General features: G+C 46.3%; 1 protein-coding gene across 5 annotated transcripts in view; it reads right to left on the reverse strand.

The window, feature by feature from the left end:
• The window catches only part of IL17REL (interleukin 17 receptor E like), a 290,191-nt gene extending 267,714 nt beyond the window's left edge, over positions 1-22,477 (reverse strand). For all 5 annotated transcript variants that reach the window (XM_077264875.1, XM_077264877.1, XM_077264876.1 and 2 more), the window contains exon 1: positions 22,318-22,477. In XM_077264875.1, coding sequence (XP_077120990.1) covers positions 22,318-22,455 — 138 coding nt within the window. In that variant the 5' untranslated portion in view covers positions 22,456-22,477. The remainder of the gene's footprint in view (positions 1-22,317) is intronic.
• Positions 22,478-23,675: the final 1,198 nt, after the last annotated feature.

The following is a 23,675-nucleotide window of genomic DNA, read 5'->3' on the forward strand; positions in this document are numbered from 1 at the left end:
GATTCTACTGTGCCTATTAATTTGTAACAGTGCATTTTGAGTTTTTATTCATTTTGGCGATTATGCTGTTATCATTGGGAGGTTTCTTCAATAAAATTCAATATATACTCTAACGGGTGATGACTTTTATTAGACTGACTGTCATTTGCACCTACCATTTAGGAAAATCCGAGAAAAATATCATTTGCATAATAATTTGGAACACAGTGTAAAAAAAATATTAAAAAAAAATTATAAAAGAAAAGGCTTTTATTTAAATAATCCTCTGACGATGATGCAGGGATTACAGAGAACAGGGTTGGGTTAATAAGATGCTTGCGGATGCAGAAATTATGTTTTATCACTCTGACAGGGCAGCACTTCAACTGTAGTCTATCTCTCTTTTCTCTCAAAACAAGTACAAGCAGAAAAGAGAGAGGTACAGCCCAAGAGCTGCCATATTTATCAAATACTAGATGGTAGCCCGATTCTAACGCATCGGGTATTCTAGAATATGCATGTAGTTTATTTATGAAGATTTTAGAATAATACATTGAATACACAGGATTCGGCCGGCCGCGACCAATTAGCGAAGCGTGGTTCAAATCCTGTTCCAATTTGCGGCCGGACTGCGTCTGTCGCTGATTGTTCACGGTCGGCCATGTAGTATATAACAGCCCACGTAGTAAATAGCACAGCCACGTAGTATATTGCACAGCCACGTAGTATATAGCACAGCCACGTAGTATATAGCACAGCCACGTAGTATATAGTACAGCCCACGGAGTATATAGCACAGCCCACGGAGTATATAGCACAGCCACGTAGTATATAGCACAGCCCACAGAGTGTATAATAGCCCACATAGCATATAACACAGCCACATAGTTTATAACAGCCCACGTAGCATATAACACAGCTCACGTAGTACATTGCACAGCCCACATAGTACATTGCACAGCCCACGCAGTACATTGCACAGCCCACATAGTATATTGCACAGCCCACTCAGTACATTGCACAGCCCACGTAGTACATTGCACAGCCCACATAGTATATTGCCAGCCCACGTAGTATATTGCACAGCCCACGTATTATATTGCACAGCCCACGTATTATATTGCACAGCCCACGTATTATATTCCACAGCCCACGTATTATATTGCACAGCCCACATAGTATATTGCACAGCCCACATATTATATTGCACAGCCCATGTATTATATTGCACAGCCCATGTAGTACATTGCACAGCCCACGTATTATATTGCACAGCCCACGTAGTATATTGCACAGCCCACGTATTATATTGCACAGCCCACGTATTATATTGCACAGCCCACATATTATATTGCACAGCCCACATAGTATATTGCACGGCCCACATATTATATTGCACAGCCCACGTATTATATTGCACAGCCCATGTAGTACATTGCACAGCCCACGTATTATATTGCACAGCCCACATGGTATATTGTACAGCCCACGCACTCAGTATATAACACAGCCCACATAGTGTATAACACAGCCCACGTAGTGTATAACACAGCCCACGTAGTGTATAACACAGGCCACGGAGTATATAACACAGCCCACGTAGTGTATAACACAGGCCACGTAGTGTATAACACAGGCCACATAGTGTATAACACAGCCCTCGTAGAATATTGCACAGCCCACATAGTATATTGCACAGTCCACGTAGTATATTGCACAGCCCACTTAGTACATTGCACAGCCCACGTAGTACATTGCACAGCCCACGTAGTATATTGCACAGCCCACGTAGTATATTGCACAGCCCACGCAGTACGTTGCACAGCCCACGTAGTACATTGCACAGCCCACATAGTATATTGCACAGCCCATGTAGTATATTGCACAGCCCACGTATTATATTACACAGCCCACGTATTATATTGCACAGCCCATGTAGTACATTGCACAGCCCACGTATTAAATTGCACAGCCCACGTATTAAATTGCACAGCCCACGTATTATATTGCACAGCCCACGTATTATATTGCACAGCCCACGTAGTATATTGCACAGCCCACGTATTATATTGCACAGCCCATGTAGTACATTGCACAGCCCACGTATTATATTGCATGGCCCACGTAGTATATTGCACAGCCCACGTAGTATATTGCACAGCCCACGCAGTACATTGCACAGCCCACGTAGTACATTGCACAGCCCACGTAGTGTATTGCACAGCCCACTCAGTACATTGCACAGCCCACGTAGTACATTGTACAGCCCACGTAGTGTATTGCACTGCCCACGTAGTATATTGCACAGCCCACGTAATATATTGCACAGCCCACGTATTATATTGCACAGCCCATGTAGTATATTGCACAGCCCACGCAGTATATAGCAATGTGGGCATCATATCCCTGTTAAAAAAAAAGAATTAAAATAAAAAATAGTTATATACTCACCTTCCGTTGGCCCGGATGTAGGCGAAGCGGTTACCGACGCTCCTCACGCGCTCCAGTCCCAAGAGTGCATTGCGGTCTCGCGAGATGATTACGTCATCATCTCATGAGACCGCAATGCATGGAGCGGTCACCGGAGCGTCGCGAGGAGTGGGAAAGGCCGGTTCTGGCTCTGAGGGGCTGACGGACGGTGAGTATATAACGTTTTGTTTTTTTTTAATTATTTTTAACATTAGATCTGTTTACTATTAATGCTGCATAGGCAGCATCAATAGTAAAAAGTTGGTCACACAGGGTTAATAGCAGCGGTAAGCGTTACCCGTGGCAAAACGCGGCCCACTACCACTGCCATTAACCCTGTGTGAGTGCTTACTGGAGGGGATTATGGAGCAGGCACTGACTGCAGGGAGGAAGGATCAGCCATTTGCCGCCGGACTGTGCCCGTCGCTGATTGGTCGTGGCCGTTTCACCGCGACCAATCAGCAACTTGGATTTCAATGACAGACAGAGGCCGCGACCAATGAATTTCCGTGACAGACAGAAAGACAGACAGACAGAAGGACAGACAGAAAGGCGGAAGTGACCCTTAGACAATTATATAGTAGATTTGGGGTTTTCATCTCTGTGATAGGGTCTATTACAGTTATGAAAACCCAGCAGCCAATGAGAAAATTCTTATTGGTTGCCAGCTGGCAGATCTTGGCAGACGCACTGCGCATGCGCCCACCATTTTCTTTCTGCAGGAAGAGAAGGAGGGGGGCTGGGGACCGGAAACAGCTTTTCCGGTACATAAGGTAACGCGTGGGGCTCGGGGGAACCTATTTCTCTTTCCTCTGATGTGCGATCACATCAGAGGAGAGGGAAATTAAATGCAAAACCAGACTTTCTTTTTGTGGTCACCTTTATACGGTTAATAATGGCAATCGCAACCCCGAGGTCAGTAAAAACCAACCCAAATCATGTTCTCTGGGGTCTCGGCTACCCCCAGCAGCCGAGACCCCAGAGAAAATCGGACTCTGGGGGACGCTATACACTTTTCCACAGCGCTGTTAATTAACAGAGCTGTCTTTTAAGTACCCTTAACTACTGCCATTAAAAGGCATATCGGCGGTCATTAGGGGTTAAACATTCTACTGTTTACATCAGCTCAGTAGGGCTTTGTTCAGATTTGCAGATGGAAAATTAGTAGTGTGAATTACAGCATCAGCAAAGCGAAAGGGAATAGAATATCAAAAATATCTTCCTCACTCTGCCAATAATTCCCATGTGAAAATTGACCTGTGCTGAGGATTTATAAACCTTTTTCAATGCGTAGGGCGAAATCTGCAAATCCACAAAAGAACTGTAACAGAAAACTTGTGTCACGGGGTTACCGCAATAGAGTGGAGCCAGAAGACCGTAGCATCTGATTGCTCATACTACTGCGCTGAAAAGAAGTACTTTTCCTTCTTTTTAAATGGTTTTTATTTCTTTTGGCAGAAGAGGAGTTAATCAACCATATTGGAAACTCTGGGAGTATGAGCTCTCAGCTGAGCTCGGTTGGCCACTCTCATCCCCTTTATATTCTGGATCCTGATTCAAACCCATGGCAGAGCTAGCTTTTGCTGCATGGCTTGGTGGAGAGGTGTTTATATGAGAAGGAGTTTTGGAGGATATCTGTTGCATGGTTTGTAAGTGTGATTATTCCCTTCCCTCTTCTTACTTTGGTTATTCCCCCATCATCCACTCTCCAGTGCATTTCTCTGTTATATGTAAGTGAAAATTTGTATGCTTAGTATTTCAGTTTACCCTTGATTGTGTTGCCTTGTTCGTCAGGTTGTTGTACTGTGGTGCAAAGTAGCGCCCCTGTTCTATGGGTGGGGGAAGACAACAGATGGAGGGGAGGGCTGATTCATGAGTTAAAACAAGGGTGGTGGCCCGGCATCTTTACTTTCAGAAGTATCCAGGGGAATAGGGCAAGCTATGGTGCCCCTAGTGATAGGAATAGGGAAGGAGCAGCAACTGCAGCAGCTCAGTCTGGAGGTGGCACATTTATACATGGTTGTTTTACAGCACCCTAATACATCTGGTGCAGGAATCATGTCTTCCAGGCAAACCATAGTGGAGCACAAGATAGTTTTGCCTGACAGGTTCTCTAGGGGGCGTGACAAGTTTGCAGTTTTCAGGGAGACCTGTAAACTGTATTTTACGTTACGTCCTGTTTCCTCAGGTACAGAGAAGCAATGTGTGGGGATAATAATATCATTCCTTAAGGGCGAACCCCAAGCATGGGCATTTTCTCTCCTGTCTGACTCCCAGTCGCTTCAGACCGTGGAGGAATTTTTTCGGTCTACACTGCGCCAACTTCAGCAAGGAGACCGGCCAGCAGAGGAGTATTGCTCCGAGTTTCGATGGTGGGCCACAGACACTAAGTGGAATGATCCCGCACTTCGTAGCCTGTTCTGTGAGGAGCTTACAGTAAGGGTGAAGGTTGCTTTAGCCCTATATGAGACTCCATTCTCCCTTGAGGCGGCGGATTGATGGGAGGTTAGCAACCCAAGTGTACTCATCTCCATGGGTAGGACACAATTTTTTCTGCCAGCACAAATTCACCTGGATGAAATTAAGGTAGATGTGTCTGCATTTCTGGACAGTGAGGAGGGGTTTAACTTGATCAATGCTAGGTTCATCCAGATCTGAGACCTCAACCCACATTCACTGTCCACACCCATACCCATAATAGCCATCAACTCCGCCCCTTGAGACAGGGGTATTTTGCTCAAGTTATCCGAAGTTTACAACTTCAGGTAGGGGCCATGCACTCTGAAGTGTTAGACTGTTATGAGCAAGAGGGTCTGCTCTCACCTGTGGTTCTTGGACTTCTTTGGCTCACTCTGCAAAATCCTGTAGTAAATTGGCAGTCTCAGGAAGTGGTAAAGTGGAGTGAGTATTGTCAAGGACGCTGCTTGAGTACCCGGCTTGCTAGGGTGGATACCCATTCTGTGCCGAAATACCTGTCTGATTTTGGGGATGTGTTCTCGGAGCAGGAGTGTCAAGAACTACTTCCCCATTATACTTATGACTGCACCTTTAATCTTGTTCCTGGTGCCAAGCTGCCTAAAAGCAGACTCTATAATATCTCTGTGTTGTGAATTCCGTTCTGGAGCTCCCTCCTGTGGTTGCTAATGGTATTTTTGTGAGTTCTGCCCTTGGGCTCCCTCTGGTGGTTTCGAGTGGAACTGCTGCTCCTTTAGGTAGCTAACCACAACAGAACGGTGTACAAGTCCCAATGGTAGAAATAAGACAACTTTATTAGAATTATAACAAATGAGACAGGTCAAACAATAGCAGTGAGGGTTAAAACTGGCTCATGGGCCGTGACTGCATATAGGGGGAACAGAGCGGCACCCGCAATACAAATGGTAAAAGTAAAACCCACATGTAGTCCATAAACCAACTTATTCACATGCACATAGTATAATCCAGTAGTGGAGATATAAGAGGGAATATAGATGGATCGACATGGGAGATGTAACATACCAATATGATGTAGGTATCACGCCGGCACCACGATGTCCCCCTCCTCCCGACGCGCGTTTCGGGTGTCCCTTCCTCAAAGGAGTTGCCTCCCTTGAGGAAGGGACACCCGAAACGCGCGTCGGGAGGAGGGGGACATCGTGGTGCCGGCGTGATACCTACATCATATTGGTATGTTACATCTCCCATGTCGATCCATCTATATTCCCTCTTATATCTCCACTACTGGATTATACTATGTGCATGTGAATAAGTTGGTTTATGGACTACATGTGGGTTTTACTTTTACCATTTGTATTGCGGGTGCCGCTCTGTTCCCCCTATATGCAGTCACGGCCCATGAGCCGGTTTTAACCCTCACTGCTATTGTTTGACCTGTCTCATTTGTTATAATTCTAATAAAGTTGTCTTATTTCTACCATTGGGACTTGTACACCGTTCTGTTGTGGTTATGTATTAATTTGGTGTGTCCTGCACACTTCTCTCCATTTTGGCTTCTGCATATGCTATTATGCTGTTTCATCCTTTTAGAAGCCATTTATGCTTTCTACATTTCCTTTAGGTAGCTGTAGCAGCTGCCTTCACTAATCGCCTTGCCTGGGTTTGTTATTTAAACCTGCTCTGGGCTTTAGTTCATGCCAGCTGTCAATGTTCTTGGTTGGATTTGGTTCTCTCCTTGGATTTCTCATATGGCCTGTCCTTGTCAGCAAAAGATAAGTTTTTGCTAGTTTTTGTTTGTCAATTTTCTTGGACTCTATTGCTCTGCAAATATGTCTCTTTTTGTCAAGCTTGTCACTATGTCATATTCAGGCTAGCTGGAAGCTCTGGGAAAGCAGATTTGCCCCTCCACACCGTGAGTCGGTGTGGAGTTCATTTTTGTAAACTCTGCGTGGATTTTGTAGTTTTTAATACTGACCGCACAGTATCCTTTTCTCTCTGTCTATCAAGTTTAGTATTGGCCATCTTTGCTGAATTCTGATTTCATTTCTGTGTACGTCATTTACCTCTCCACTCACAGTCAATATTTGTGGGGGGCTGTCTTTCCTTTTGAGGTTTTCTCTGAGGCAAGATAGCTTTCTATTTCCTTCTTTAGGGGTAGTTAGTTCTTAGGCTGTGAAGAGGTGTCTAGGGAGAGTCAGGAACATCCCACGGCTATTACTAGTGTTGTTGTTAGGATTAGGGACTGCGGTCAGTAGAGAAACCACCTTCTCAGAGCTCGTCCCATGTTGCGTTTTAGCCACCAGGTCATATCAGTGTGGCCTCTTACCCACGAGGTCATAACAGTACAGCTGGCCAACAATGTGTTAAATGCATCTCAAAAGAGGGAAAAGAAAGTTCTGAGTCATTTTTTTTTCCTTTGTAGCTTGTTTTGTCTTTTTTTTCCCGTTAATCTCTGGGTGGTTCAGGATTTTGGTGCTGAAATGGAGGTTCAGGGTCTGTCCTTGCGCATGGATCAACTCGCTGCAAGGGTACAGAGTATTCAAGATTATGTTGTCCAGACTCTGGTATTAGAGCCTAGAATTTCTATTCCTGATTTATTTTCTGGGGATAGATCTAAATTTTTGAACTTTAAAAATAATTGCAGATTGTTTTTTGCTCTGAGACCCCGTTCCTCTGGTGACCCCATTCAGCAGGTGAAGATTGTTATTTCTTTGCTGTGTGGCGACCCGCAGGACTGGGCATTCTCCCTTGAGCCAGGAAATCCTGCATTGCTCAATATTGACGCATTTTTTCAAGCGCTCGGATTGCTGTATGACGAGCCTAATTCTGTGGATCAGGCAGAAAAAACTTTGCTGGCTCTGTGTCAGGGTCAGGAAGCAGCAGAAGTATACTGCCAGAAATTTAGAAAGTGGTCTGTGCTCACAAAATGGAATGAGTATGCCCTGGCAGCGATTTTCAGAAAGGGTCTTTCTGAAGCCCTTAAAGATGTTATGGTGGGGTTTCCTACACCTGCTGGTCTGAATGAGTCAATGTCTTTGGCCATTCAGATTGATCGGCGCTTGCGCGAGCGCAAGGTGGTGCCCCATATGGCAGTGTCCTCTGAGCAGAGTCCTGAGCCTATGCAATGTGATAGGATTTTGACTAGAGCAGAAAGGCAGAAATTCAGACATCAGAATGGCCTGTGTTTTTACTGTGGTGATTCTGCTCATGCTATTTCTGATTGCCCTAAGCGTACTAAGAGGGTCCCTGGGTCTGTTACCATTAGTACTGTACAGCCTAAATTTCTCTTGTCTGTTACCCTGATTTGCTCATTGTCGTCCTTTTCTGTTATGGCATTTGTGGATTCTGGCGCTGCCCTGAACTTAATGGACTTAGAATTTGCCAAGCGCTGTGGTTTTTCCTTGGAGCCTTTGCAGAGCCCTATTCCCTTAAGGGGGATTGATGCTACGCCATTGGCCAAGAATAAACCTCAGTACTGGACACAGTTAACCATGTACATGGCTCCAGCACATCAGGAAAATATTCGCTTTTTGGTGTTGCATAATTTGCATGATGTTGTTGTGCTGGGTTTTCCATGGTTACAGGTACATAATCCACTGCTGGATTGGAGATCTATGTCTGTAACTGGTTGGGGTTGTCAGGGGATACTTAGCGATATTCCTTTGATGTCCATTTCCTCGTCCCCTTCTTCTGAAGTTCCTGAGTTTTTGTCGGATTTCCAGGATATATTTGATGAGCCCAAGTCCAGTTCCCTGCCTCCTCATAGGGACTGCGATTGTGCCATTAATTTGATTCCTGGCTGTAAGTTCCCTAAGGGCCGACTTTTCAATCTGTCTGTGCCAGAGCATGCCGCTATGCGGAGTTATGTAAAGGAGTCCTTGGAGAAGGGGCATATTCGCCCATCTTCGTCACCGTTGGGAGCGGAATTTTTTTTTGTTGCCAAGAAGGATGGCTCCTTGAGACCCTGTATAGATTATCGCCTTCTCAATAAGATCACTGTCAAATTCCAGTACCCTTTACCTTTACTTTCTGATTTGTTTGGTCGGATTAAGGGTGCCAGTTGGTTTACTAAAATCGACCTTCGAGGGGCGTATAATCTCGTGCGTATTAAACAAGGTGATGAATGGAAAACAGCATTTAATACGCCCGAAGGCCATTTTGAATATCTTGTGATGCCATTCGGGCTCTCTAATGCTCCATCAGTATTTCAGTCCTTTATGCATGATATCTTCCAGAATTATCTGGATAAATTCATGATTGTGTATTTGGATGATATTTTGGTTTTCTCCGATGATTGGGAGTCTCATGTGAAGCAGGTTAGAATGGTATTTCAGGTCCTTCGTGCTAATGCGTTGTTTGTGAAGGGGTCTAAGTGCCTCTTTGGAGTTCAGAAGGTTTCTTTTTTGGGTTTCATTTTTTCTCCCTCGGCTATTGAAATGGACCCTGTTAAAGTCCAGGCCATTCATGATTGGACTCAACCTACATCTGTAAAGAGCCTTCAGAAATTTTTGGGCTTTGCCAATTTTTATCGCCGCTTTATTGCTAATTTTTCTAGTGTGGTGAAGCCTCTGACCGAATTGACGAGGAAGGGCGCTGATGTGATGAATTGGTCCTCTGCAGCTGTTGAGGCCTTTCAGGAGCTTAAACGTCGTTTTACTTCTGCCCCTGTGTTGCGTCAGCCAGATGTTTCTCTCCCTTTTCAGGTTGAGGTTGACACTTCTGAGATTGGGGCAGGGGCCGTTTTGTCTCAGAGAAATTCTGATGCCTCTTTGATGAAACCATGTGCTTTCTTCTCCAGAAAGTTTTCGCCTGCTGAGCGTAATTATGATGTTGGCAATCGGGAGTTGTTGGCTATGAAGTGGGCATTTGAGGAGTGGCGACATTGGCTTGAGGGAGCCAAGCATCGCTTGGTGGTCTTGACTGATCATAAGAATCTGATTTACCTCCAGTCTGCTAAGCGGTTGAATCCTAGACAAGCTCGGTGGTCTCTGTTTTTCTCACATTTTGATTTTGTGGTCTCGTATATTCCGGGATCTAAGAATGTGAAGGCTGATGCCCTTTCTAGGAGTTTTTTGCCTGATTCTCCGGGAGTTCTTGAGCCGGCTGGGATCCTCAAGGAGGGGGTGATTCTTTCTGCCATCTCCCCTGATTTGCGGCGGGTACTTCAGGAGTTTCAGGCTGATAAACCTGACCGCTGTCCTGTGGGGAAACTGTTTGTTCCTGATAGATGGACTAGTAGGGTAATTTCTGAGGTTCATTGTTCAGTGTTGGCTGGTCACCCTGGGATTTTCGGTACCAGAGATTTGGTGGCTAGGTCCTTTTGGTGGCCTTCCTTGTCACCGGATGTGAGTTCGTTTGTGCAGTCCTGTGGGACCTGTGCTCAGGATAAGCCTTGCTGTTCCCGTGCCAGTGGGTTGCTTTTGCCTTTGCCTATTCCTGAGAGGCCCTGGATGCATATTTCCATGGATTTTATTTCTGATCTTCCTGTTTCTCAGAAGATGTCTGTCATCTGGGTGGTTTGTGACCGGTTTTCTAAGATGGTCCATTTGGTACCGTTGCCTAAGTTGCCTTCCTCCTCTGATTTGGTTCCATTATTTTTTCAGCATGTGGTTCGTTTGCATGGTATTCCGGAGAATATTGTGTCTGACAGAGGTTCCCAGTTCATTTCTAGGTTTTGGCGGTCCTTTTGTGCTAGAATGGGCATTGATTTGTCTTTTTCTTCAGCATTCCATCCTCAGACAAATGGCCAAACGGAGCGAACCAATCAGACCTTGGAAACCTATTTGAGATGCTTCGTGTCTGCTGATCAGGATGATTGGGTGACCTTTTTGCCGTTGGCTGAGTTTGCCCTTAATAATCGGGCTAGTTCGGCTACCTTGGTTTCGCCTTTCTTTTGTAACTTTGGTTTTCATCCTCGTTTTTCTTCGGGGCAGCTTGAGCCTTCTGACTGTCCTGGTGTGGATTCTGTGGTGGACAGGTTGCAGCAAATTTGGACTCATGTGGTGGACAATTTGACGTTGTCTCAGGAAAAGGCTCAACGTTTTGCTAACCGTCGTCGGTGTGTTGGTCCCCGGCTTCGTGTTGGGGATTTGGTCTGGTTGTCTTCTCGTCATGTTCCTATGAAGGTTTCTTCCCCTAAGTTCAAGCCTCGCTTTATTGGGCCTTATAAGATTTCTGAAATTATCAATCCGGTGTCTTTTCGTTTGGCCCTTCCAGCTTCCTTTTCCATTCATAATGTGTTCCATAGATCCTTGTTGCGGAGATATGTGGTACCTATGGTTCCCTCCGTTGATCCTCCTGCTCCGGTGTTGGTTGAGGGGGAATTGGAATATGTGGTGGAGAAGATTTTGGATTCTCGTTTTTCGAGGCGGAAGCTTCAGTATCTGGTCAAGTGGAAGGGTTATGGCCAGGAGGATAATTCTTGGGTTGTTGCCGATTTGGTTCGAGCTTTCCATTTGGCTCGTCCTAATCGGCCTGGGAGCTCTGGTGAGGGTTCGGTGACCCCTCCTCAATGGGGGGGTACTGTTGTGAATTCCGTTCTGGAGCTCCCTCCTGTGGTTGCTAATGGTATTTTTGTGAGTTCTGCCCTTGGGCTCCCTCTGGTGGTTTCGAGTGGAACTGCTGCTCCTTTAGGTAGCTGTAGCAGCTGCCTTCACTAATCGCCTTGCCTGGGTTTGTTATTTAAACCTGCTCTGGGCTTTAGTTCATGCCAGCTGTCAATGTTCTTGGTTGGATTTGGTTCTATCCTTGGATTTCTCATATGGCCTGTCCTTGTCAGCAAAAGATAAGTTTTTGCTAGTTTTTGTTTGTCCATTTGCTTGGACTCTATTGCTCTGCAAATATGTCTCTTTTTGTCCAGCTTGTCACTATGTCATATTCAGGCTAGCTGGAAGCTCTGGGAAAGCAGATTTGCTCCTCCACACTGTGAGTCGGTGTGGAGTTCATTTTTGTAAACTCTGCGTGGATTTTGTAGTTTTTAATACTGACCACAAAGTATCCTTTTCTCTCTATCAAGTTTAGTATTGGCCACCTTTGCTGAATTCTGATTTCATTTCTGTGTACGTCATTTCCCTCTCCACTCACAGTCAATATTTGTGGGGGGCTGTCTTTCCTTTTGGGGTTTTCTCTGAGGCAACATAGCTTTCTATTTCCTTCTTTAGGGGTAGTTAGTTCTTAGGCTGTGAAGAGGTGTCTAGGGAGAGTCAGGAACATCCCACGGCTATTACTAGTGTTGTTGTTAGGATTAGGGACTGCAGTCAGTAGAGATACCACCTTCTCAGAGCTCGTCCCATGTTGCGTTTTAGCCACCAGGTCATATCAGTGTGGCCTCTTAACCACCAGGTCATAACACTCTGGTCCAGAAAGGCAGGCCATGAAGGACTATATCGCAGAAAGGTTGGCAGAGGGTCATATTAGACCATCCTCTTTCCCCATTGCTGTGGGGTTCTTTTTTGTAAAGAAAAAAGATGGGGGTTACTCTCATGCCTAGATTTCTGCGAACTCAATATGATCACAGGGGGCATCCTCTACGTCTGGAGGAAAAAAGGTTTAAGCATAATAACAGACGCGGATTCTTTACTGTAAGAGCAGTGAGACTATGGAACTCTCTGCCGTATGATGTTGTAATGAGTGATTCATTACTTAAATTTAAGAGGGGACTGGATACCTTTCTGGAAAAATATAATGTTACAGGGTATATATATTAGATTCCTTGATAAGGCGTTGATCCAGGGAACTAGTCTGATTGCCGTATGTGGGGTCGGGAAGGAATTTTTTTCCCCATGGTGGAGCTTACTCTTACCACATGGGGTTTTTTTTGCCTTCCCTTGGATCAACATGTTAGGGCATGTTAGGCTATGGGTTGAACTAGATGGACTTAAAGTCTTCCTTCAACCTTAATAACTATGTAACTATGTAACAGTCCGAGATCCTTAGCTGCTCGCTCTCATTCCGAACCTCTTTAATCAGATTGTAGTAGCAAAATGGTTTTCAAAACTAGACCTCAATATATAGTCAGTGTATAATCTTATTTGCATTAAAGAGGGGGATGAGTTCAAAATAGCATTCAATACGCCTGAGGGATACTATGAGAGCCTGGTGATGCCTTTTGGGTTGACGAACGCACCTGCCACCTTTCAGCACTTTACAAATTACATCTTTAGTCACATGGTAGGCAGATTTGTGGTTATATATCTGGATGACATATTAATTTATTCACCTGATCTTGAGTCACATCAGGTACATGTCAGGCAAGTCTTACGTATACTGAAAGACAATAAATTATATGTCAAACCCAAGAAGTGTATTTTCTTGGTTGAAGAGATCCCTTTCCTAAGATATGTGTTGTCATCCAACAGTTTTTCGCATGGATCCAGTGAAACTCCGGGCGGTATTGGATTGGGATCAGCTTGAGGATTTGAAGGCATTACAAAGGTTTTTAGGTTTTGCCAACTACTACCACAAGTTCATCAAAAGCTCTTATGGATATGACTAGGAAAGGAATTGACTTTTTCAAGTAGTCCAATTCAGCCAGGGAGGCATTTTACACCTTGAAAGAGAGGAGCCAGAAGACCGCAGTATCTGATTGATCCTACTCCTGCACTGAAAATAAGCATTTTTCCTTCTTTTTAAATGGTGTTTATTTCTTTTGGCAGAACAGAGGTTAATCAACCATGTTGGAAACTCTGGGAGTATGAGTTCTCAGCTATGCTCGATTAGCCACTCTCATCCCCTTTATAATCTGGGTCCTGATTTAAACCCATGGCAGAGCTAGCTTTTGCTGCATGGCTTGGTGGAGAGGTGTTTTTATGAGGAGTTTTGGAGGAGTTATCTATGACTGTTGCATGGTTTGTAAGTGTGATAATTCCCTTCCCTCCTCTTACTTTGATTATTCCCCCATCCTCCACTCCATGGTGTATTCCTCTGTTATATGTGAGTGAATATTTGTATGCTTGGTATTTCAGTTTACCCTTGTTTGTGTTGCCTTGTTCTTTGGGTTGGTGTACTGCGGTGCACAGTAGCGCCCCTCTTCCCTGGGTGGAGGGAAGAGAACAGATGGAGGGCTGATTCAGAAGATAAGGCAAAGGTGGCGGCCCCGGCAACTTCACCTTCAGAAAAATCCCAGGGAATAGGGAGAGCTAGGGTGCCACCTAGTGGTAGGGAAAGGGAAGGAGCCCCTGGTCCCGGGTCATCTGACAGCTGAGTCGTGACAACTTGATTGATTCCACACTGGACCTACCTTTGTATGTGGCAGATTTGTTGCAGAAATTTCTGCAACTGACCCATTCATCTGAATGGCAGAATTCCATGTGCTTGATGTCAAAACAAGGATATGTTTGCTGCATGTAAATATACCCTTAGGACTCAGTTTTGTCTGTTGACCGCAGCCTACAAGGATTGCCTAATAGAAATCTGGGAGAGCCTGAAACATTTCCTTCCTTCTCAGAAGTTCTGGCGGATGCTGCCATCTTCCACCATGCTGTACACCGCAGCACTTTATGATATCTAGTACAGCCAAAGCTCACCATGATATTAGCATTATTTGAGCATGCTCAGGTGCCATCCAAGTGTCTTTGGCATTGCTCGAATAATATGCTTGACAGACGCAACACATGCAGGAATTGCCTAACAAACAGTCCTCGGAGACATGAACATATTTTTCGAGCATGTTGTAAGCACCGCTTTATCTGAGCGTGTTAGCTCATCACTACTTAGGGGAGGTTTTGATAATTTTCTTTAAAAGTAGGACAGAATGATCAAAAACTACAGAAACAAGTACAACAGGAAGAAGAAAATTATAAGATTATCTCTGCCTAGACCCTCATAAAGACTGTTGGCGGGATCAGCTGACAGCGTAATGTTTATGGGGAATTCTGACTCTTCCCCGAACGACCAATTGTAACAACTCTGCTGGCATCACTGCATGGCTTCCCATCCCTCACACACCATCTTACTCACTTCTCCAGGTCATGTTGTGACTTCTGCCTTTTGCTGGCTCCATATTCTGTGTCTCCGCTCTCTGCATGCTTCCTGGCTGTGTGCATAGGGGCGGCGCCAGAACTCCCTGGTTCTTATGGAATCAGGGTGCACCTGTATAATCTGTTCCTGACTAATTACCAAGAGGTCTCCAGTATTTAGGGCAGCTCCACCCTGTGGACTGGGCCTGTGCAATGTCTAAACTCAGTTAGTGTCTAGCTTCTGAGCTGCCAGGCCTTGCTCTGTGTTCCTCCTTCCCTGGAGGCTCTAGTCTTAGCTTTGCCTTGCTCTTGTTGGTCTGCCCTTCAGGAGGCTGTATATCCTGGTCTCATTGTCTGTGTCCTTGCTTTGCTTTGTTTTGGTCTGTCTGCCCTCCAGGAGGCAGAATATCCTGGTCCCTGTCTCTTTGTTCTTGTGCCTTGTCTCATTCCATTACCTTGTCTGAACTTAGTCCTATCTCTGTCTCCTTGTCTGTGGCTACTTTCACTGCTGTGTCTTTCTTTGTGTCCTCTCTGTTTGCTTATGCTCCACACTCTTGCGGCTCTGCCTGCTCTGTACCCTTGTGACTTTGCCTGGGCTCCGCTCTCTTGCAGCTTTACCTCTGCTCCGCACTCCTGCGGTTCTGTTCTTTCAGCTCTGCTTTCCTCCTCCTGCTACAGAACCTCTTGCTGCAGCTCTTCTCCGCATACCCTGCGGTTCAGCTCTGCTTTGTTCCTGCTACTGCAGAACCTCTTGCTGCAGTTCCTCTCCGCTTACCTTGCGGTTCTGTTCTGCTTAGGCCCTGCTGCTGCAGAATCTCTTGCTGCAGCTCTTCTCCGTATACCTTGTGGTTCAGCTCTGCATTGTTTCTTCTTCTGCAGAACCTCTTGCTGCTCTACAGCTCTTCTCCGCAGCCTTGCAGTTCTCCTCCTGAGTGAACAGCTCTCTACCTGTTTCTCCATTTACCAGTCCTTTCTATCAGTACCAGTACCTGCACCCATGTGAACAGGATCCTACCTGTTCCTCCACACACCATTCCTTACTATTAGAACCAGTACCTGCACCTGCTGTGTGAACAGGATCCTACCTGTTCCTCTATACACCATTCCTTCCTATCAGAACCAGTACCTGCACCCACTGTGTGTACAGGATCCTACCTTATTACATCACTTCTGCTCTATGTCTCTGTCGTGCCAGCCTGCCCTCTGTCTCTGTCGTGCCAGCCTGCCCTGTGTCTCTGCCATGCCTGCCAACCCTGTGTCTCTGTCATTTCTGCTAGCCCTGTGTCTCTGCCGTGCCTGCTTGCCCTGTGTCTCAGCCGTGCCTGCTTGCCCTGTGTCTCAGCCATGCCTGCTTGCCCTGTATCTCAGCCGTGCCTGCTTGCCTACTCGTCCAAGTTTCAGTAGTGCTCATCTGCCAGTCCTGTCTGTTGCCCGCACCTGTCCTAGTGTTCCTGTCTCCCAAGTGGGATCAGCAGCCACAGCCAGACACCACCCTGGAGTGGCACCTGACAGCTGCCTGCCGCACAAGCCTGATCTCACCATCAGAGGCTCAAGTGAAAACCAAGGCAGCTGTTCTAGTCACGCCCCTTCCAGGGTAGTTTGGTTTGTGGCACAGTGGGTCCACAAACCCCCTGGTTCATGCCCACCAGTCAGGGCGTGAGCTTGACAGTTTGCACAGACCATGGCCTCCGCTGTATCCCATGTCCTACCACTCGCAGAGCATGATGAACTTTCTCTCTACCCGTATGAGCAACCTGAAAAATTTGTTCCACCAAGGGTGGTTCAGATTGTGGAGACTTCTGACCCAATCATAGTCTAAAACGCTCTCTTCAAGCAACTTCAGGCCTATCAGGAGGAGGAGCACGACCCAGCAGACCCGCCTAGGTTCTATGGGAATCCAGAAGAATGCCAAAGCTGCCTGGAACAATGCTTGCGCTACATCCTGCAGAATGCAGCTTGTTTCCCCTCTGACCGGTTTAAGGTGGGTTACATTATGCCCTACCTAGCAGGAGATGCTTTATTATGGATTTGTTCCCTCTGGGAAGCAAAGGATCCTATTGTCATGAGTCTTGGGGCCTTCCTGGTGGCCTTCCATAGAATCTTTGACATACCTCGTCCTGCTGCTCCTGTAAAGTCTTCCCCACCTAGATCCGAGAGGTGCTCCAGACGGGCGAAACCCATGAAGAAACTTCTGTGCCAAACCTCGACCATCTGTGACCTTCCAGTTCCTCTACTCGTTAAAGCAGCTACCCGGTTGAAGCCTAAGAAGATTGATGAGAGTGGGCTGGCAAAGCAGCAGCCTGAAATCAGCCATAAGAAGGGCATACGGTGTTGCTGCAGGTGTGAGGAACACCTGGATGGCCTCTGTCCAGGGTATCTAAAGCTTCAAAACCTTGGGCCAGTAGGAGAGACTGCCCTTGGTGAGAATAACTCCCTTCCGCTAAACTATGTGTCTTCCGGTGCCTTGTGGGAGCTTTGGCACTGCAGATGTATTCAAGCTGCTAACCAGATGGAGTCTATTTGTGGTTCCTGTTCCACAGCTCCAGAATCCTGTGAAGGTGTTTGGTGATGAATCAGCCCTACTTACAGTTGTGGCCAAAAGTATTCACACCCCTGCAATTCTGTCAGATAATACTCAGTTTCTTCCTGAAAATGATTGCAAACACAAATTCTTTGGTATTATTATCTTCATTTAATTTGTCTTAAATGAAAAAACACAAAAGAGAATGAAGCAAAAAGCAAAACATTGATCATTTCACACAAAACTCCAAAAATGGGCCAGACAAAAGTATTGGTACTCTCAGCCTAATACTTGGTTGCACAACCTTTAGCCAAAATAACTGTGACAAACCGCTTCCGCTAACCATCAATGAGTTTCTTACAATGCTCTGCTGGAATTTTAGACTATTCTTCTTTGGCAAACTGCTCCAGGTCCCTGATATTTGAAGGGTGCCTTCTCCAAACTGCCATTTTTAGATCTCTCCACAGGTGTTCTATGGGATTCAGGTCTGGACTCATTGCTGGCCACCTTAGAAGTCTCCAGTGCTTTCTCTCAAACCATTTTCTAGTGCTTTTTGAAGTGTGTTTTGGGTCAATGTCCTGCTGGAAGACCCATGACCTCTGAGGGAGACCCAGCTTTCTCACACTGGGCCCTACATTATGCTGCAAAATTTGTTGGTAGTCTTCAGACTTAATTATGCCATGCACACGGTCAAGCAGTCCAGTGCCAGAGGCAGCAAAGCACCCCCAAAACATCAGGGAACCTCTGCCATGTTTGACTGTAGGGACCGTGTTCTTTTCTTTGAATGCCTCTTTTTTTCTCCTGTAAACTCTATGTTGATGCCTTTGCCCAAAAGCTCTACTGTTGTCTCATCTGACCAGAGAACATTCTTCCAAAACGTTTTAGGGTTTTTCAGGTAAGTTTTGGCAAACTCCAGCCTGGCTTTTTTATGTCTCGGGGTAAGAAGTGGGGTCTTCCTGGGTCTCCTACCATACAGTCCCTTTTCATTCAGATGCCAACGGATAGTACGGGTTGACACTGTTGTACACTCGGACTGCAGGGCAGCTTGAACTTGTTTGGATGTTAGTCGAGGTTCTTTATCCAACATCCGCACAATCTTGCATTGAAATCTCTTGTCAATTTTTCTTTTTCGTCCACATCTAGGGAGGTTAGCCACAGTGTCATGGGCTTTAAACGTCTTGATGACACTGCGCACGGTAGACACAGGAACATTCAGGTCTTTGGAGATGGACTTGTAGCCTTGAGATTGCTTCTGCTTCCTCACAATTTGGTTTCTCAAGTCCTCAGAAAGTTCTTTGGTCTTCTTTCTTTTCTCCATGCTCAATGTGGTACACATAAGGACACAGAACAGAGGTTGAGTCAACTTTAATCCATGTCAACTGGCTGCAAGTGTGATTTAGTTATTACCAACACCTGTTAGGTGCCACAGGTAAGTTACAGGTGCTGTTAATTACACAAATTAGAGAAGCATCACATGATTTTTCGAACAGTGCCAATACTTTTGTCCACCCCCTTTTTTATGTTTGGTGTGGAATTATATCCAATTTGGCTTTAGGACAATTCTTTTTGTGTTTTTTCATTTAAGACAAATTAAATGAAGATAATAATACCAAAGAATTTGTGTTTGCAATCATTTTCAGGAAGAAACTGAGTATTATCTGACAGAATGGCAGGGGTGTCAATACTTTTGGCCACAACTGTATGAACAGTCCAGTGTCGAAGGGACTACTACAGCTCCAAATTGGAGCATTATATTCGAAGAAATTTGTTTTCCACTTGTTGACCAGTCTGCCCATCGGTTGTTCTGAACCGGATACTCTGCTGCCCGTTCCGGTCCGAAGACCCAGCGTGGTTCTGCGTTTGGAACTATCAAGTCTCCAGAGGTTTCTTGTTCCTAAATTGCAAGGTCAATCTACAGTGTTGATATCTTCTCCACCTAATCAGCTGGCTATTGAGTCATGGTGTGCTGACCTCACTGAAGTAAAGTAAGCATTGGCACCCTCTCCGCACACCTCCAGTGATAATACCAGTGACCAGTTCCCAGGAACATCCCTGTCGCTTTTAAGTTTTTCTCTGAACTATGGGCAGAAGATGCTTCCTGTAAAGATGCCTACGGACTCCATGTGGCTGGTGGATGAAGACATTGAAGCAGAAGCTCTTGTATCTCTGTTTTTCTCCGATCAAGAGAAAGAGGTGGTCCAGTTTTTTCAGGGTACCAGGCTGAAGATACTTCCTGTATGTATGCCTTCTGCTTCCAACTGGCTACTTGGTGAAAATACCAAGACAGAGACTCACTCACCCTCTAATCCGGAAGAGTCGGTCCAGTTTTTTCAGGGTACCTTCCTGTATGTTTGCCTCCAACTCTCATGTGGCCATTGGGTGAAGATCCCAAGACAGAAGTGTGCTCATCTCTGCTTTCCTCCAGTCTAAAGGAAGCTGATCTTGCTGGACTCAAAGAGACTTGGCAATCTGAGATCCCTAATGTCACACCTACCTCATCCTACTCGAGGAATGTCGTGATGGCTCTGACTATGTGTGCTCCTATCCTTCTTCTACAAGTTATTCTGGAGGGCTTGAAGAAAAGGGGCTGTAAAGGGGGGTACTGTAACAACTCTGCAGGCATCACTGCATGGCCTCCCATCCCTCACACACCATCTGACTCACTGCTCCAGGTCATGTTGTGATTTCTGTCTGTTGCCAGCTTCATATTCTGTGCCTCTGCTCTCTGCATGCTTCCTGGCTGTGTGCATATTGGGGGCGGCACCAGAACTCTCTGGTTCCTATGGAATCAGGGTGCACCTGTCTAATCTGTTCCTGACCAATTACCATGAGGCCTCCAGCATTTAGGGCAGCTCCACCCTGTGGACTGGGCCTGTGCAATGTCTAAACTCAGTTAGTGTCTAGCTTCTGAGCTGCCAGGCCTTGCTCTGTGTTCCTCCTTCTCTGGAGGCTCTACTCTTAGCTTTGCCTTGTTCTTGTTGGTCTGCCCTCCAGGAGGCTGTATATCCTGGTCTTAGTGTCTGTGTTCTTGCTTTGCTTTGTTTTGGTCTGTCTGCCCTCCAGGAGGCAGAATATCCTGGTCCCTGTCTCTTTGTTCTTGTGCCTTGTCTCATTCCATTACCTTGTCTGAACTTAGTCCTATCTCTGTCTCCCTGTCTCCTTGTCTGTGGCTTCTTTCCCTGCTGTCTTTCTTTGTGTCCTTTCTGTTTGCTTATGCTCCGCACTCTTGCGGCTCTGCCTGCTCTGTACCCTTGTGACTTTGCCTGGGCTCCACTCTCTTGCAGCTTTACCTCTGTTCCGCACTCCTGCGGTTCTGTTCTCTTTCAGCTCTGCTTTGCTCTTACTGCTGCAGAACCTTTTGCTGCAACTCTTCTCCGCATACCATGCGGTTCAGCTGTTTTGTTCCTGCTACTGCAGAACCTCTTGCTGCAGTTCCTCTCCGCTTACCTTGCGGTTCTGTTCTGCTTACGCCCTGGTGCTGCAGAACCTCTTGTTGCAGCTCTTATCCATATACCTTGCGGTTCAGCACTGCTTTGTTTCTTCTTTTGCAGAACCTCTTGCTGCTCTACAGCTCTTCTCCGCAGCTTTGCAGTTCTCCTCCTGTGTTAACAGGTCTCTAACTGTTTCTCCATTTACCAGTCCTTTCTATCAGTACCAGTACTTGCACCCGCTATGTGAACAGAATCCTACCTGTTCCTCCACACACCATTCCTCACTATTAGAACCAGTACATGCACCCGCTGTGTGAACAGGATCCTACCTGATCCTCCATACACCATTCCTTCCTATCAGAACCAGTACCTGCACCTGCTGTGTGTACAGGATCCTACCTTATTCATACACCACTTCTGCTCTATGTCTCTGCCGTGCCAGCCTGCCCTCTGTCTCTGCCGTGCCTGCTTGCCCTGTGTCTCTGCCATGCCTGCTTGCCCTGTGTCTCAGCCGTGCCTGCTTGCCCTGTGTCTCAGCCATGCCTGCTTGCCCTGTGTCTCAGCCGTGCCTGCTTGCCTACTCATCCAAGTTTCCGCAGTGCTCATTTGCCAGTCCTGCCTGATGCCCGCACCTGTCCTAGTGTTTCTGTTCTCCAAGTGGGATCAGCAGCCACAGCCAGACACCTCCCTGGAGTGGCAGCTGGCAGCTGCCTGCCGCACAAGCCTGACCTCACCATCAGAGGCTCCAGAGAAGACCAAGGCAGCTGTCCTAGTCACGCCCCTTCCAGGGTAGTCTGGTTTGTGGCACAGTGGGTCCACAAACCCCCTGGCTCATGCTCACCAGTCAGGATGTGAGCGTGACACCAATGTAGTTAGCAGAGGAAGGTTGTGTTGGAAAACATTACAAGGATACCATCTCAATGCACAGAGACCTTCAGCACCAGTGACATCTAGTGTTATCTGCTGGAAAAATTACTACTGTTTACAAGTATGCTTTAGGAACATGAAGAACATTTGTGGTTCTCTAGGAGTTTGTGTTTAAATCCACCTTCCATACACACATTTCTTGTTGTACATTAAATTCTATGACCATTCTGATAGAATAGAAATTAATTTACCAGCTTACCCAATTTTTCTATACAGACCAAAGGTTATTTAGTATCAGCTTAGCTTTTCAGCATAAAATTTAATTATTTTAAAAAGCAGCCAAAAGATGTAAAATATATAATAAGAGCTGACTGCTCTGTCATTTATAATGCTCAGTGTCCGTCATCCAAATATAAGTGTATAAATGTATTGCCGTATAAACTTCTATATATATATACGTTTTTCTTAGAAATTGTATCAATTTGCCTTATACATTTTTACAAATATGCAATAATTCTGAAATAAAATACAGAAATTAACATTCTCCAAGACATTGCAGGCTATACAATATATCACAATAGAACATGTACAGTAGTTGTATTTTATAATATTTTGTCTGCTGAAGAATAGTACTTTAACATGCCTGATAAGCTCTTACCTGAGAGCATGTTATCCCGCAGTCTTTAATTCTCTGTATTGAATGACAGTTAGCAATTCCAAAGAAGAATATAATGAGAAAATGAGATCCACAACTTTTCCAGCACAGAAAAGAGCATCTTGTGCTGTTAGATATCATGACTACACTCACTGTCAGTGAAAGCTCTGAGCACATAGAGGAAGAAGAACACAGTTTTGCTTTTATGGGTTAAACCCCTCCTTGCCACACCTTCTTAATTATGCAACAGGGAAAAAAATGAGTTTCCCTAATTTGGAAGAATTTGTAATCAGATTATTTTTAGCTGGAGCAGACACAGAGGTGACATATTCTGTCAGTACTAGTATCAGTCATTATAATATGTAACCTTAAGGTTTTCATAATTACAGATTTAAATCTAAAAAAAAGTATGTATTTAGTTGTATCAGAATGTAACATTGATCCCTTAGCAGCACAGTGTAAAACATATGGTCATACATCAATATGCAGACTAATAAAGAGGGGGGCTGGAACAAAGCGCAGCTGGGTGGAGGCCCCCCATGACTGCTTTGAGCCGGGCGGTCTTTTTGAATAATGCTGCGGCTGGGGATAGGAGGTCGGCAAGGGGGGGAGGAGTTAGGAAAGGGGAGGTTGTAGGGAAAGTGCGGGAAAACCGCCATTCCCTACCTTAATTCAGGAAGAAGACGACGTGCAGTATGGCTTCAGCGGACTCCATGATGTCGCAGCTGCGGGAGATGGCCAGGTCCAGGAGAGGGGGCTGGCTTGAGGCCCAGCTGGCCTCCATCATCGGCGCTGCAGGAGGATCCGGGCAGAGCTCACGGGGCAGGAGGACCAGGCCCCCAGAGAGACTGTCTCCCGAAGTCCCGGCGCGTGGCAGGCGCAGGCTCCGGAGCCCCTCCAGGGACCCTGCGGGCGGTGAGTCCGGCGGCGCTTCCCCCTCTTGCCGCTCCCGCTCCGGCAGGATTTCAAGCACCCGGCCTCCAGGTGCCGGGCGTCGGGCCCAGGACACCGCCACTGCTGCTGGGAGCGCTGGACCGGAAGTGCGGCCTGCGCGATCCAGGCAGAGCGCAGCCGCAGCTTCCTCCGCTCCTGTCGGGTCCCCCGCTCTCAGGGGGCGCGGGGCCGCCGCTCCACCAGCCTCTCCTGTTACGTCGGTGTCCAGAGGGAGGGCGGCCGCCGCTCCCCCTGCCCCCAGCAGATCCACAGCGCTCAGGGGGCGCGCAGCGGCAGGAAGAGGCAGAGCAGCGCTGCCAGGAAGAGCAGCACAAGCAGGAAGAGCTGCACAGCCAGGAGGAGCAGCACGGCCAGGAGGAGCAGCACGGCCAGGAGGAGCAGCGGCAGCAGCAGTCAGGAATCCGGAC

The sequence above is a fragment of the Ranitomeya variabilis genome, chromosome 5 (genome assembly GCF_051348905.1).
Source record: "Ranitomeya variabilis isolate aRanVar5 chromosome 5, aRanVar5.hap1, whole genome shotgun sequence".
In the NCBI taxonomy this organism is placed as follows: Eukaryota; Metazoa; Chordata; class Amphibia; order Anura; family Dendrobatidae; genus Ranitomeya; species Ranitomeya variabilis.